General features: G+C 54.5%; 2 protein-coding genes across 5 annotated transcripts; one reads left to right on the plus strand and one right to left on the minus strand.

Annotated features, from left to right (window-relative positions):
* The first annotated feature begins 386 nt into the window (after positions 1-386).
* ANGPTL6 (angiopoietin like 6) lies at positions 387-9,396 on the plus strand. 3 transcript variants are annotated; one of them, XM_044948646.1, is made up of 7 exons: positions 387-1,021; positions 2,190-2,295; positions 5,478-6,060; positions 7,176-7,353; positions 7,909-8,096; positions 8,176-8,446; positions 8,947-9,396. In XM_044948646.1, exons 3-7 carry the CDS (start codon positions 5,485-5,487, stop codon positions 9,135-9,137), a joined length of 1,404 nt encoding a protein of 467 aa, XP_044804581.1. In that variant the 5' UTR covers positions 387-1,021; positions 2,190-2,295; positions 5,478-5,484; the 3' UTR covers positions 9,138-9,396. The 3 variants fall into 3 exon arrangements, with proteins under 3 accessions (XP_044804581.1, XP_006044497.2, XP_044804582.1); XM_006044435.3 differs by lacking the exon at positions 2,190-2,295 and having other exon boundaries at positions 392-1,021; XM_044948647.2 differs by lacking the exons at positions 387-1,021; positions 2,190-2,295 and adding an exon at positions 4,970-5,046.
* On the minus strand, positions 9,355-13,918 carry SHFL (shiftless antiviral inhibitor of ribosomal frameshifting). 2 transcript variants are annotated; one of them, XM_006044437.3, is made up of 8 exons: positions 13,589-13,918; positions 12,994-13,117; positions 12,753-12,802; positions 11,340-11,378; positions 11,054-11,172; positions 10,504-10,607; positions 10,208-10,362; positions 9,355-9,661 (listed from the first exon to the last, which is right to left on the minus strand). In XM_006044437.3, the coding sequence occupies exons 1-8, from the start codon at positions 13,607-13,609 to the stop codon at positions 9,539-9,541; spliced, it is 735 nt and encodes a 244-aa protein (XP_006044499.1). In that variant the 5' UTR covers positions 13,610-13,918; the 3' UTR covers positions 9,355-9,538. The 2 variants fall into 2 exon arrangements, with proteins under 2 accessions (XP_006044499.1, XP_006044498.2); XM_006044436.3 differs by having other exon boundaries at positions 11,054-11,203; positions 13,589-13,916.
* Positions 13,919-16,051: the final 2,133 nt, after the last annotated feature.

Raw genomic sequence — 16,051 nt, forward strand, 5'->3', positions numbered from 1 at the left:
TTTTCACCAGATGTGCGATTTTCAGAGCCAAGTTCTCCACTCTGAGGCTCCTAAAATATCCTAAATGATCATCATTTCCTCTCTGACCTGCGAATTAAGAGAGATGATGTGTACACTATACTTGGCACCTGGCGCCTGGCACTTGGGAGCCTGAGAAGGGGGTAGCTCCTTGGCAATTACTCGCTTGGGCTCCCAGCTCCTGAGGATCAGCTGTCCCTCGCAGAGGCCCTGTCTGTGGACTGGCTGGGGGATGGAAACTCCACATCACCTTCTGGAAATTCAGGGCAAGGCGGGCGCTTGGACAATAATTCCCCCCTCCCAGTTTCCGCTCAAAGCCCCAGTCTTGGCCTCAGGCCTCTGGCTTCTTCCCCAGAACCTTCGGGTGGGGGAATAGATTTCCCCCAACATCTCTCTCCCTGTTCCATCTGTTTCCTTCCCCTGTCTCCCCTCTCCACTTTACTCCCCTGCCTCACTTGTCTCCCCACCATTTGCTTCCCCTCTCCTGTCTCCCCACTCCAATTTTTCTCCTCTCCCCACTTCTGTCTCCCCCTCCCCATCCCTGTCTTCTCCCTGTCTGCCTCCCTCTCCCCAGCCTTGCTCCTGCCATCAATTATCTCGTTCATCATCTATAAGTTTCCGTCTTTCTCCTCTCTCTGCCCATTTTCCCATTTCTCTCTTCTCATCTCTCTCTTCATCACCCACCTTTCTCCCCACCTTCCCTACGTCTCTCTTCTGTCTCCCGGACACTCCCTTCCACTAGCCCGTCTCCTTGACTTCTGAGGTTTCTTTCTCTGCGGCCAAAAGGGGGAGCTGGAGGAGACTACCAGTGGGGGGCGGAGGGGCCCCAGCCCAGGCCCAGAGCCCAGCCTGGCAGCGTCTCTCAGATCTGGGACGACCATTTCCTCCTTCAGCCCGGGAGGCCACTCGGGTTACGAGCTCAGGACAGTAGCAACCGGGAGAGTGTGTCTGCTGGTCGGGGAGGCCTTCTTACAAGGAGACCCTAGTCCGGTGGGGGCTCTACGTGAGTTGCTTTGTACTTCTGAGAGATGAGTGTGTGGTTACTGCTGCCTGTTTTCGTCCTTGCAGGACTTGACCTGTGTGAGGATGTGAGAGTGTGGGGGAGATAAATGGAAACTTGCACTGGGTGGCAGGCGGGTATTAGGGGCTTGTCTCTGCGCTTTCCAGTTGGTTTGTGTCTCTGCCCTTGCCGGTGTGTGACTGAGTATACTTGGGTGTGTATGTGCCTGACGTGCAGATACAGACACACTCAGCCCACAGGATGTTTTCTTCTGTCGTGATGTATGTGTGTATGTGACCACGCTTTGAAAAGTCACTGCCCAAATCTGTGCTGTGTTTCCAGCTGTCTTTTTTTTTTTTTTGCCACACCACAAGGCTTGTGGGATCCTAGTTCCCTGATCAGGGATGGAACCTGGCCCACGGCAGTGATAGAGCAGAATCCTAACCATTGGGCCACCAGGGAATTCCCTCCAGTTGTGTCTTTATAATTGGGTGTGCCAGGCAAATCCATGGACACACACACATACACATAGATTCCATCTATCTTTGCTGCTTTGTGCAATGGTTTACATGTCTTATTGGGGCATCTGTATATGCCTTTGTGCTGCACTGTTACACAGGAGTGTGTGATTGTCGTGGTTATGTGTGTGAGTTCTGGAGCCATGTTACCTGGGCTGAATCCCACTGCTGCTTTTTTCTTTGGCTGTGACCCACAGGCCAGTTGCTCACCCTTCCTGAGGCTCAGTTCTCTGCTGTAAAATGTGGCTACTTATGGAGACCAGTTCAGGTGGCCAGGATTAAATGATACAAAATGTTGAGTTTAGAGTCACCCCCGCCACGCAGCAGGTGCTGCTGGTATTCGCCCTTGTGGTTCTCTGTGATGTGTGTCTGTGTGTCTATGTCTGAGGCTGGGATCCGCCCCAGCCTCCTGGGCCTGCAGCCTCCCACGCTCTGTGCTCCGCTGTTGGGGGAACGTTCAGGGCACTGAACTGTGTTATCAGGCTCTGGTGGCCTGAGCAGGAGGGTCTGGCAAATCTGCCTCTGTTCTCACGTGGGAAATGCTAAATATTTACAGTTGGAGCTCCCCGGCTTAGCATTTCACAGCTCCAGTTCCAGGCTCTGGGTGGCTGAGGGTGGTTACCATGCCTCCTTCCTCCTTGCTCTCCCACTAGCCTCTCCCCTTCTTCAGTTCAGAGGCCCTGCTGGACCCTCGGCTCCTTCTCGGACTTCTTGTGTCTGCTGTGGGCCTTGTGGAACTCAGGGTCTTGGTTGTGAGAGGTGAGAGCGCAGGAGGGTGGGAGGGTAGGTGGAGGCTGAATCTGTCTGTTGGGAAACCTGGGCCTCGGTTTGGCTGGGGGGCTACCCAGGCCTCCTCTTTACCACAGGCTGAGATCCCAAAAGGCAGCAGATGTTACACACACTGTAGTTCCAAGGGGTTTGTGTGTATGCACGTTCAGTTGTGTCCAACTCTTTGCTATCTCATGGACTGTAGCCCGCCAGGCTCCTCTGGCCATGGGATTTCCCAGGCAAGAATACTGGCATGGGTTGCCATTTCCTACTCCAGGGGATCTTGCAGACCCGGGATTGAACCCGCGTCTGCCGTGTCTCCTGTGTTGGCAGTCAGATTCTTTACCACTGTGCTACCTGGGAAAGCCTCCAAGGGGTTTGGTCCATCTCTATTATGTAGGGCCCAATGTCTTCCAGGGTTGGGGGCAAGGAGAGGCCCCTGTGCTGCCCTGGGGAGCTAGTGCTTGGTGTTTGAGTACCATTGTGAATATGGCTTTCTGCAGCTCAGAACCCTCCACTGCTCCCACAGGACTTGCAGTAAAACTCCGGATCCTCCTCTGGTCCCTGCACACTGTGCCTCCATCACCTCCTTGTCCTCTCTGCCTCCTGCTCTCCCCCTCTCTCATTCTGTTCCAGCCTCACAGGCCTCCCTGTTATTCGCTGGGCATATCAAGTTAGGTTCCACCTCAGGGCCTTTGCACTTGCTGTTCCCTCTCCCTGAATGATTTTCCCTTTCTCTCTCTTCCTTCAGGTCTTCACTCAAGTGTCATTTTCTCAGTGAGCTCTGACTCTTCTACTTATTTATTCATTTATTTTTTTTTGGCCTCGCCACATGGCTTATGGGATCTTAGCTCCCTGACCAGGGATAGAACCCAGGGCCCTGGCAGTGAAAGCAAATTCTGACTCCTTTATTTAAAGTGCCCCCCAGCCCAGGTCTCTCACATCCTTCCATATTTTTTCTCCTAAGACTTATCACTCTAAGACCTACCTACTGTTTTTTTTTCCAGTCTGCTCTTTGAGGGCAGGGGTTTTGTTTGTGTTGGTCACAGCTGTGTCCCCATCTCCTGGCACACAATAGGTGCTCAAGGAATGCTTGTTGAATGTGTGAACGAGGTAATGTGCATGACGATGAAGCCCACAGGACACACACTTGTGTGGCTACCAGGATGTGCGGGTTTGGACAAAGTGGATGTTGGTGCAGACAGGGCTGACATATGGACCATTTTCTGAATGTGGGCAAATGTACATGGGAGGAACGTGTTTCCCCATCTGAGAGGCTGCAAGTGTGTGAACCCCAGGAATGAAGACAGTGCGGGCCTGGGTGTGGATCCTGCAGGGCAGAGGGTTAGTGGCCACAAGTATATGTCCTTGAGTGAAGACACCTATATGAGCTCACCTGTGGGAGTCAGGGAACACCTGGGGGTGGGGAGCATGTGGGTGTTGCAGGGCCTGTGTGGCACCAAGCACTGTTTTAGGAGCTGGGGACAGAGCAGTGAACAAAACCCAGACTCAGCCTCTGGGAGCTGCTATTTTGGTGGAGGAATTCAGAGAGCAAACAGTGGCAAATCAATGAGGCAAATGCAGAATGACAAATGCTAAAATGACAAAGACCATGGGGACTTCCCAGGTGGTTCACTGGCTGAGATTCTACGCCCTCAATGCAGGGAGCCTGGGTTAAATCCCCGGTCAGGAAACTAGATCCCACATGCCGCAAGTAAGACCAGTGCAGCCAAATAAATAAATATTAAAAGAAAAAAGAAAAAAAAGTCCGTATAGGGTGTGCCCAGGAGGGGCGACTCTAAATGGGATAGTCAAGGAGGGCTTCTAAGGAGACAGCTGAGACCTGAATAAGGAGAGGGAGGCATGATAAATTCAGGGAAGCATATTCCAGGCTGAGAAAACAGCAAGTGCAAATGCCTTAAGGCTGAAGGATGCCTTGTGTGTTTGAGGAACAGTCAGGAAGCCACGATGGCTGGAGCAGAGTGAGTGGGGTGAACAGGAGGAGGTGAGGAAGGGAGGGGACTGGACAGAGCTTGTAGAATTTTCTGCGCTGCAGGAGGACTTGAGTTTTTCCTTTAAGTGAGGGGACATGACCTGACTTGGGTGTTCACAGGCATTCTCTGGCTGCTATTGGAAAAACAGAGCAGAACCTGAGGACAGAAGCCTGGAGACCTGGGAGGTAGCTGCTGTAAGGAAAGCCAGATGGTGTCTTGAGCTTGGATCATGGGATGGGGTTAGTTTGTGGCAGGGGGGATGTGGAGGAATTCAGGGTCTAAACACCAGAGCTGACATGCCTGGCTGATGAGTTCCATCTGCCATGGAAAAAGAGACGTGGACAGCCCTGGGGTTTTGAGCTGGGTATATGGGAAATGTGGTGTCCACTACTAGACTGAGTTAGGGGGACTTTTCCCTCATCCCCTCTCCCCCCATTTTCCCATGGCTTCTGCTTCAGCCTCCTCCAGGTGCTTTAACACATCAGGCATGATCCACCCTCAAGTTTCAGTTCCCCCAGCCAGGGACCTCTTCTCCCCTAGAAACCCCCATGGTTTCCTCCCTCAGGTTCTTCTATAAAAATGTCACGTCCTCCAGGTCTTCCCTTCTCTCAAATCCCAGTCTTTTTACTAGTGTCTTTTTTTTTTTTTTTTTTTTTTTGCCTCTTGTGGGATCTTAGCTCCTGGACCAACCAAGGACGGAATCCAAGTCCCGAGCAGCGAAAGCGCAGTTAAACCACTGACGGCCAGGGTATTCCTCTCTGTCTTTTACTGTTATCTTTAATACAAACTAGGGCAGTCTTAATACTCTATGAATTCTAACTTAATTTTGTTCCTTGCTCACCAGGGCAGGGATTTTTTTGGGTGTGCTGCCCCCGACTGTATTCCCAAGCGCCTAGAACTGAGGCCAGTAAACAGTCAGCTCTCAGTGAAGCCTTGCAGAGTGAATGCACGAGGCATAATGACCTGTAGGGCGCCTGGAACTCAGTGGTGAGGCCAGGAATGGGTTCTACTGCAGCATCTCCAACCTCGGGGCTGGGAAGGGGATGTATCCGGCGTGTGCGGCCCCTGATACACGCAGGTGTAGACATGTGCGTTCCCGTGTGGGAGAGGACAGGGTTTGGTCCGACTTCATAGTCGGGGGTCCAGCCCCGCTCCTTCCCGTTCATTCTCTGCCCGCAGGTCCGCCATGTCGGCACCCCGGCTGCTCACGTTGCAGCTGCTGCTCCTGCTGGGCGCGTGGTGGGCGCGCGCGGCCGCCCCGCGCTGCACCTACACCTTCGTGCTGCCCCCGCAGAAGTTCACAGGCGCCGTGTGCTGGAGCGGGCCAGCGGCCGCGCGGCCGACGCCGGAGGCCGTGAACGCCAGCGAGGTGGCAGCGCTGCGCGTGCGCGTGAGCCGCCACGAGGAATTGCTGCGCGAACTTCAGCGGCTGGCAACGGCCGACGGCGCCGTAGCCGGCGAAGTGCGTGCGCTGCGCAAGGAGAGCCGTGGTTTGAGCGCGCGCCTCGGCCAGCTGCGCGCGCAGCTGCAGCACGAGGCGGGCCCAGGGGCGGTGCCTAGCCTGGGGTCGGAGCCCGCCTCCGCGCTGGCGCTGCTCGGGGAGCGCGTGCTGAACGCCTCGGCCGAGGCTCAGCGCGCCGCCGCCCGCTTCCACCAGCTGGACGTCAAGTTCCGCGAGCTGGCACAGCTAGTCAGCCAGCAGAGTGGCCTCATCGCCCGCCTGGAGCGCTTGTGCCCGGGGAGTGCGGGCGGGCAGCAGCAGGTAACTCCGAAACTATTAGCCTCCCCAAATCGCAGCCACTTCTTGTGGGCATTGTAAGGTGGGGCCTCTTGAAACCCCACGATCTCTTATCTGCAGTTCTGAAGTACAAAAAGCTCCATAAACCGGATCCCTGCCTCTTCTCCAACAACTTATTTGGGTCAAAACGCTACTGGTAGCTACTTAAAGTCTTTATCTACCTGATATGAATACTCATAGTGGTGGTTTAGTCGCTAAGTCGTGTCCGATTCTTGCGACCCCCACGGACTGTAGCCTGCCAGGCTCCTCTGTCCATGGGATTCTCCAGGCAAGAATACTGGAGTGGGTTGCCATTTCCTTCTTCAGGGGCTCTTCCTGACCCAGGAATTGAACCCAGCTCTCCTGCATTGCAGGCAGATTCCTGTAATCAGGTATATTATTAATATGTGCACGAAGACCAAAGACCTCATTGGGGATGCTAGGGAATATATGTAGACCTTGTGTTACTGTTTCTTGTTGTCCTTTAGTCTAAGTCGTGTCTGACTCTCTGCAACCCCATGGACTGTAGCCCGCCAGGCTCCTCTGTCCATGGGGTTTCCCAGGCAAGAATATTGGAGTGGGTTGCCATTTCCTTCTCCAGTTATTGTTTCTAACTCCTGCTGTATTATTCAGAATTCTGGACTATGTCTGGCCTTGGGTTTTGAATAAGAGATTATTGCTCTGACATTAGCTACCTTACAGCTTTGGGAGGCTTCAGTAAGTTAATACTCAAGTGTTGGATTGCCTCATATTATCCCTGCTTTACAGAAAAGTTTGGAGGCACAGATTGGTTAAGCTATGGGCACCAGAGCAAGAGTTTAAGCCCAGCTCTGTCTCTTTTTAAAATTTTTGGCCACACCTTGAGGCATGGGGGATCTTAGTTCTCCGACCAGGGACTGAACCCCTCCCCTTGCAGTAGAAGCAAAGTCCCAACTGCTGGACCACGGGGAAGTCCAACTCTGTCTCTTCTTGACTGCTGGAGTTAGGCTTGGGAGGATCAAGCCATGCTCCTGCTTGATCGCCTTCCCATCTGGCTACTGGGAGATGCAGGAGCTCAGAGCCTCCAGGGCTAATGTATCTGACTTTCTTGGTTACCCCAGGTCCTGCCCCCACCCCTGGTACCTGTGGTTCCTGTAAGTTTGGTGGGTGGCACTGACGACACCAGCAGGAGGCTAAACTCAGCTGCAGAACCCCAGAGAGATCAGACCCTGAGACAGCCAGGACCCCTGGCCTCTCCTCTACCCTCGGGGCACCCTGCTGTTCCTCCTAAGCCAGCAGGTAAGTCAAGGGCGTGGCTGTTGGGGGTGTGAGGAGCCAGGGGATTCCCAGTGCAGCATGAATAGAGGGAAATAGGAGTCAGGACCTTAATGTGAGATTCCTCTTATGGTGAGGGGACTGGGGGAAAATGATGCATTTTTATTCTGTTGATGGAACAGGGAGATATGGCTCTTACTCTGATAAGGAACAAAATTCTTACTATGGTGTGAAACTAGGAGAGGTACTCTTATTTTGGTGAGAGGGCAGCAGATTTAAGAATGCTACTTTGGTGAGAATTGGAGGAAGTTCAGAGAGCCATGTTCAGGACCTCTCTTCTGGTGAAACCATAGAAGGAGGATTTAAGAATCCCAGGCTCCACATTTGCTCTACTGAGAGAAGAGTGACTTAGAATCTAATTTAGGTAAGAAAAGGGGTATTGGGGCTTTTATCCTGGAGAGGGAATAAGAGAAGCAGTACTTCTATTCTGGTGAGGGGACCAGTGAGAATCAAGACTCTTACTCCAGTAAGGGGTTGACTGGTCCAGCTTGTGCCTCTCCCATATCCCTGTGCCCATAGGCCCATGGCGGGATTGTGCAGAGGCCCGCCAGGCAGGCCATGGACAGAGTGGAGTGTATGAGTTACGAGTGGGCCGGCACGTGGTGTCAGCATGGTGCGAGCAACAGCTGGAGGGAGGAGGCTGGACTGTGATTCAGAGGCGGCAAGATGGTTCGGTCAACTTCTTCACTACCTGGCAGCACTACAAGGTGGGCACAGGTGGGTGGGGCAGGGCTGGGCAGGGGAAGGGGACCAGCTCCTGCCTTTCTGACTTTCTTGCCCTGCCAGGCGGGCTTCGGGCAGCCTGATGGGGAATACTGGCTGGGCCTTGAACCTGTGCATCAGCTTACCAGCCGTGGGGACCATGAGCTACTGGTGCTCCTTGAAGACTGGGGAGGCCGTGGGGCACGTGCCCACTATGATGGTTTTTCCCTGGAGCCTGAGAGTGACCACTACCGCCTGCGGCTTGGCCAGTACCATGGAGATGCTGGAGACTCTCTTTCCTGGCACAATGACAAGCCTTTCAGCACCGTGGATAGAGACCGAGACTCCTATTCTGGTAAAGGGCTCTTATTTTGGTGGTGTGTGGGGGCAGGATAGAAGACTCTTAGTGAGGAAATGAAAGAGGGTGGGGTAAGACTTTCCTCTGGTAGGGATCAGGGCAAACAAGAGAATGGAGGACAGGACTCTTATTCTGGTGAGGGAGTCTATGTTCATTCTCTAATGAGTCAATAAGTCAGGGCCCCAGCCTTTGTGAAAGGTGGTGGGGGAAAGGGGGAGCTGTGAGAGCTAGGGCTTTTAACTGTTGTAGAAAGAAAGTAGAGAAGGTTGTTTTTTCTGGTAAAGGGATGAGAGGTAAAGCTCCTTGTTTGCAGAAAGGATGGAGGAAAATGTGACTTGTACTTTGGTAAGGGGATAAGGAAGAAACTAAGGCTATTACTTTGAAGTAGGGGGACAGAGTATGGCTGGCAAAAGCCTTGTGTTAGTGAGGTGCTGGTAGAGGCTTTTATTCTGGTGAGAAGAATAAAATAAGGCTTTTTTTTCCCCCTCTCCCTTCAGGTAACTGTGCCCTGTACCAGCGGGGAGGCTGGTGGTACCATGCCTGTGCCCACTCCAACCTCAATGGTGTGTGGCATCGTGGTGGCCACTACCGTAGTCGCTACCAGGATGGGGTCTACTGGGCCGAGTTTCGTGGTGGGGCTTATTCTCTCAAGAAGGCTGCCATGCTGATCAGGCCCCTGAGGCCGTGACCCTCTGTCCATCTGTCCCTCAGGTCCCAGGGGATGTGTGTCAGCAGGAGCCCAAGTTGTTCTGGCCACCCCTCCTTCCTGGCTCCATGCAGACCACGCCCCACAGACCTCCTCCCATTGTGGATCTGCAGGGCTTCCCCAGGGCTCTGCAGACAGTGCCCAGGAATCCCCCTGCCAATATCCTGGACCCACACGGCTCCCCAAGGGCATTGAGATCTCAGTTTGAGCTCATATTTTATAACAACACAAAATAGCCACAGACCGTGTCTGGTTTGCATCTGCATCTGGCAGGGGTCACTCCCCGTGCCCGCCCTCCTCCTCCTCCTCCTCCTCTTCCTCCTCCTCCTCCTTCAGGTCCTCCAGAATGAGGTTGTCCAGGTCTTCCAGGAGGCCCCCCTGGCTCAGGCAGGTGGCCACAGTGGAGCCACTGCTGATGTGAAGGTTGCTGGGGTGCAGGACTTTGGGCAGGTGGTTCTGCTTTCGGCTCTTGGGGTGCGCACAGGACGTCCCAGGCACGTGGGGCTCTGGGGAGGGAGAGGTTCTGAGCCCCCTCCTGGGGCTGGAGGCCACAGGGTGCTTTGGGGGAGGGGAGGGGCTGAGGCCACAGGCTCTAGGGCAGAGGTGGAAGTCATAGACGTTAAAGCCACAGGAGACCCAGGGTCATGGGCATCACCTGAGACTACAGAGGACAAAACAGGAGCTAAGAACACAGAAACACTGCAAGGGCTGAGTCCACAGGACACTGGGATGTGGGCCATCAGGGTGAAACCACAAAGCCTTATGGGTGAAAACACGGAGGGTGGCTGATGCCATGGGAGGTGAGTGTGAGGAGGGATCCCCCTCCAGGAGAGACCTGGAGGCAAGGAGGTGGAGGACGGTGGAAGATGTGGAAGGAGGGGCTGATGTGGTAAGCGATGAAATGGCCTCCAGAACTAGGACCTTAGGAGTTAGGTGGAAGAAGCAGGCAGACACCTTGGTACTTAAAGCCCCAGAGGTGGAAGTCCCAGCAGTCCAGGCCACATAGATTGCCCGGAATAGGGGGAGGCCATGCGGACGCGCCAGGCGCTCACCTCTCCGATTGTAGCAGTCCTCAGCGGAGCAGGAGTGGGTGTGGGTGCTACGGCGATCCGGGTCTCGATCCCAGCGTGGAGGGAGGATCCGGGTCGGATACACAGGGAAGCCGCACCCGTAGCAGGGGGACCGGGACCCCATCTGTGCCCAGCCCCTGGGGGCGGGCAGGGCCGTGAGGGTCCAAAGGCCAGCTGGGCCAGGATGGGGCCAGGGCAGGGAGGGGCGGGGCGGGGCTGGGGCGGGGCCGAGGGCGAGGGGGTGGGGTCAGCTCCCTCTCGGGAAGTTGTGCCCTCACCGGAAGTTGTGTCGACATTTCGGGCAGTGGAATTCAGCCACGCCCCACATCTTGTCACTGGGCACAGGATCATAGCGCTTCCGGCATTTCCTGCATCTGGACACCTGGGGGTACAGAAATGCGGAGCAGATGGGCACCGACAGCCTGATGGTGGTCACGTTGGGATTTACACCATCGAAATTGGCGAACACTGTAAATCTGGGGACACTTCCTTCCTACAAGGGCTGGTTGTTAGGCGTTTACCAGAAGAACGCCACTGGTCAGGGGTTTCAGAAGCCAGATTTTGGGTTCAGGTTTGATTTCTGTGGTAGCGGTCAAACTCCGTAGTCAGAGTTCAGGGGTAAGTTGAGCTGCTCCAGTTGAATTGTTAAGTTGAAAGTCCAGCTCAGTGGGTCAGAGTTGGGGCTGAGATTGGGGTTGATCTCTGAGGCTGCAGGTGTCCGGGGTTGGGTTCTCAGAGGCTGATGTTCTTAGGTCAGTTGGTTTGGACACAGAATGGGGGTTGGGAGCAGAGCCGGGACAGAACCAAGGTCAGGGGTTGGGTTATCACCTCTTTCCGCTGGGGCACGCGGCGCCACCAGACATGGTCACAGGAGGAGCAGGCAAACTGCCGGTCCACGGCAGGGATGAGGTCTTCCTGGGCACGCTGGAACATGCGTAGGTTGTCTTCTGTCAGTGGCAGGAGGGATGTCGCCACCGCCTGCAGAATGGGGTGGGCGGGGCCAAGAGGGTGGTCAGTCCTCTTCCAGCCCCTGAAGTGTCCCTCCTCCTCACGTATGGACACCTCCAGGGGTGTGCTCACCGCTCCATCTCCCCGTCCCACACCCTGGACTCACCTGGATGTCCTGGTCCTGCTTCATGTCCTCTGGGGGGTCCTGGGTGGAAACACCAGGGGTAGAAACTGGGGAGGTGGCTCATGCTTTTCTGGGGGCAGGGCTTCTGGATGGGGAGGCAGGGTTCTGGCCCCATATGAGTAAGGTGTCCCCAACTCAAGAGGAGTTAACTGAGCAGCTCCCACTTCCTGAGGGCAAGGGTGTGTGACCTCAGTTGTCCTCATAGCAACCCTGAGGGGTGGGGACACCTGTGATCCCCCTTGTTCAGATGGGGAAACTGAAGCCCAGAGCCCTGAGAGGGCTTGCCTGAGATTACCCTGAGTGAGTGTAGGGCAACAGGCTTGGGGCCCGTGCTCCCTTCATGCTGGCAAATGCCACACACTTGCTGGCATTGTGACAGGTCACCTCATTAAGGCTACGCTGCTTTAGGCTAAGTGCTTGAGTTCTGGATTTAGAGAGCCACGGGTTGGAATCCTGGCCTCATCACTTCCAGGTATGGGGTTGTGGCCAAGCCACTCTCCCTAATGAAGGACATCTAGGAGTCCAGGTTCTGACTCTAGGTGACCTGGGTTCAAATCCCAGTCACTACCTGCATTCAGCATGAACCTGGTGAGTGACTTCATCACCCTGTGTCTCAGCTTCCTCATCTGTCAAGTGGATATGATAAATAATAGGACTTGTCTTACAGAACCTGTGGCAATAAGTCAACAGGTAGAATTCCTGGAGTCCTGCTGCAGGGAAAGTGCTCAATCAATGATACTCTTTGCTAGTTTTATTATACTCATTATATGTATAACTGTAAATATATAAATGTTACAAGTATAAAACACTTTTTTATACTCTAACAACTCTGTGCTGGGCCCTTTCAGACAGGCAAACCAGTGCATCAGCTACCAAGGCCATCTGAGGGGCAAAGTGGCCATACAGAGGCTTTCATTCATTCATTGTTTTAGTCATTCATTACATGGGCTTCCCTGCCCCTCTTTCCTCCCCCGTCTCCTACTCGTCCCAGCCTGTCTGCAAGTTCCTCTGCTCAGGTCACCTTCTCTTCCAGGAAGATCTCCAACCTCTCCCCTTCCCAGGGATCACTCCTCCCTAGGCTTGAAGAATGTGGTATCACTTCCTCCAGGAAGCCTTCCCCGACCTCTTTGGCTCCTCTGTAATGATGATAATCGTATTCTTTTCACTGCCTAGTTTCTTGTCTCTCTCCTCCATTTCATACAATCAAGATGTAATGAGCACCTATGGTTTGCAGGCTCCTTGGTTAGATCCATGAGTGAGAGGTGAGTAAGTGAATAAGGCTAGACCATGAGTTGTGGATGGACAGTGCACAGAAAGAGCTCTGCCATGGATGAGCCTGACCCTTCCATTCTTCCTCCCCTTACCACGTGTTTTGAGGGGAGGGGAACAGTTTACCTGGGTATCCAGATCATTACTCAGTTCTTGTCCATCCTTCTGCTTTACCCCTGGTGGGGAGAGTAAGTGTAAGTGAAGGCCCTTTGAAAGGTTTTGTGGGAATTTCAGGGCCCCCAGAACCCCGATCCAGACCGCCCCCTAAAGAGATGATCTCATTGCCTCTTCCAGCCCCCAGCACAAACCACACCCCCTCCCTGCTCCCCAGCTTAACTCTCACCAAGCAGGACCCCCACCTGCTCACCATACACGATGGAACGCCCCACTCCAGTGTGGTCGCTGCCAAATTTCCTCATCAGAGTCCCCGCCTTCTTGGAGGATACCTTTCCATGAAACTTCTCCCGGAGGCGCCGGACGCTTTTCTCCAGCTGGGGTGGGGACCGGTGGGGGAAGGAGAAGCGCAGTTGCCCTTCCTCCATCCCTAGGCTTCCTTTTTTCACGGCCTAAACTTGACCCTGGGTTTTGGCCTCCGCACCCGCTCCCCCCCCCCACCCCACTCCATCCCTCTACTGCATTTCCTGGAAAAAGCCAAAGTCCCCACAGGGCACTGGGGGAGGGAGCGGACTAGGGCGAGCGTCCTAGGCTAAGGGAAGAGGCTGGCCAGATGACCCCTGGCCTCTGACCCCTGACCCAGCAGCCCCCGCTTTTCCTCGAGGAGGCCGCATTTTGCTCCGGGGCATGTGTTGGTCTCTCTCCTTTCCGAGGGAGACGAGTACCAGCCTTGGGGGGAAGGTCTGGGCTTGGATGGAGTCCCCAGCAACTGCGAAGCCCGCTCCGTGCCCCTAGCTCCTCCTCAGCATCTCTCACGGGCCACCGGCCCAGTTGTAGCCATCTCCTACCTCCACACCTTCTTGAGACATGGTGGCGGCGTAGGTCCCCGCGAGGGTCCGCACTGCGCGCTCAGCGGCCCCCTACCTGGGCGCGCCCGTCGGTCCGGCCGCGCAGGGCAGGGGGCGGGGCCTCCAGGCCGGCTCCGCCCTTCCTTTCCTGCGCTCCGTTTCGCTTTCGTTTGGGAACGGGGGGGTGGACGGGGAGCGCTGGCTCCGCCCTGGCTCCGCCTCTGCTCTTGCGCCCTAAACCCAGGCGGGCGCCCCGGATCTGCACCCTGCGGCGGAGCGCGCAGAACTCGAGCGGGGGAAGCGGCGCGGCCTCTGCAGTCGGTCACATGTCCCCACGCTGCGCGGGGTCCGCGTCTTCACGTCCCTCGTGGGGGCGGGGCCGCATCTGAAGGCCGAGGCGAGTCTCGGTGCCCCCGCCAGTTCGCGCTCCCCTGTTCATCGCTCGGTACCCTCCCTCCCCCGGGAATCAGGCGCTAATGACGATCTAGACCCCTGACTCGCTTTGAGCGTCTTACCCGGCTATGTCTCCTCTCTGAACCTCAGTTTACTTCTCTGTAAAATGGGGATGATGATAGTGGCTACATCCTGGGGGCGGGTGTGTGTGCTCGCGCGCGCTCATGCCTATGCGCGCGCGCGTGCGTATGTGCCAGGATTCGAGATCCCCAGGTCTAGTATTTAGTAGCGCCTGGCATGCTGTAGACATTCAACTAGTCACTGGGCCACCTACTATGTGCAAGATATTAAGAAGAAGGCAGTTGTGGTGGGGAGAAGGTGCTCGTTAAAAATACGGATTCCTGGTCCCTCGCAGTCTTGCAGAATCGATCTGTCTAGGGGTTCCAGGAAATTTGCGCTGAAAAACGGAAGATTGAGAACCCCGGGGGATCAGGACGATTTTAACCCAGCATGGGGGGTGGGCAAGGGGGCTGGAGGAGCCCTGCCTGGCGGCATCAGAAATGGTTTCTTTAAAACAAAGAAAAAAATGGCTTCTTGGAGGAGTCCGGAAGAGCGAGGTCTCAGCAGTCAGAAGATAGGAGTGCGGGATGGAACAGCTTTGGGTGCAAAGACCCCAGAAAAAAGTGACTAGCGCTTAAGCCAGGGCTTCTCAACCTCAACACTGTTGGCGCTTAGGGCTGGGTGATTCTGGGGGCCTGCCCTGTGCATTGTAGGATATTCAGCAGTATCCCTGGCTTCAACCCACTAGGTGCCTGTGGCACCCTTGCCCCAGTCGTGGTAACTGAAATGTCTCCAGACGTTGCCATATGTTCTCTGGGGGTGGCAAAATTGTGTTAGGATAAATGACACCCCTCAAATTGTTTAACCTCCATCAGTAAAAATGTGGAAGCTCAATTCACCAAAGAGTGTTTGCTTATGAATTATATACAAATACAGTTATACTCAGATTCTGTGGTGGTGGTTTAGTCGCTAAGTCGTGTCTGACTCTTGTGACCCCATGGACTGCCAGGCTCCTCTGTCCATGAGATTTTCCAGGCAAGAATACTGGAGTGGGTTGCCATTTCCTTCTCCATGGAATCTTCCCGACCCAGGAATCGAACCCAGGTCTCCTGCATTGCAGGCAGATTCTTTCCCAACTGAGCTACAAGAGAAAGATCAGATTCTGTAGATCATTTTATAATAATGTATTTATTACATAATGATATTCCTTGGGCTTCCCAGGTGGCACTAGTAGTAAAGAATCCGCCTGCCAATGCAGGAGACTCCAGAGATGGGGGTTCAATTCCTGGGTGGGGAAGATCCCCAATGATTAAAAATATAAATGTTCTAATGTTTTCTACTCGAACTCCAAAGTTTTGTTTGTGGGGTCTAGGCACTCCTCCCTGGAGCCTACTCTATTAGCGAATGTAAACAGTTCATGGTTCTTTGGGGCTGAGTGGTGGGGTTTCAGGTAGGAATGGGGGACTGTAGGCATCGCAGACGGAGAAGGCAATTGCACCCCACTCCAGTGGTCTTGCCTGGAAAATCCCATGGACGGAGGAGCCTGGTAGGCTGCAGTCCATGGAGTCGCTAAGAGTTCGACACAACTGAGTGACTTCACTTTCACTTTTCACTTTCATGCATTGGAGAAGGAAATGGCAACCCACTCCAGTGTGTTTGCCAGGAGAATCCCAGGGACGGGGGAGCCTGGTAGGCTACCGTCTATGGGGTCGCACAGAGTGGGACACAACTGAAGCGACTTAGCAGCAGCAGGCATCACAGAGCAGTGGTCCCTAACCTCTGGGATCTGATGCCTGATGATTTGAGGTGGAGCTGATGCAATAATAATCGAAATAGATTGCACACTAAATGTAATGCACTTGAATCATCCCGAAACCATCCCCACACCCCCCACTCTGTCTGTGGAAAAATTGTCTTCCAGGAAAATGGTCTCTGGTGCAGGAAAGGTTGAAGACTGCTGAGAGGACCTGGGATTTTATCCCAGCGAAGCAGGGAGGCATGGAGGGGCTC

The sequence above is a fragment of the Bubalus bubalis genome, chromosome 9 (assembly GCF_019923935.1).
Source record: "Bubalus bubalis isolate 160015118507 breed Murrah chromosome 9, NDDB_SH_1, whole genome shotgun sequence".
Taxonomy (NCBI): Eukaryota; Metazoa; Chordata; class Mammalia; order Artiodactyla; family Bovidae; genus Bubalus; species Bubalus bubalis.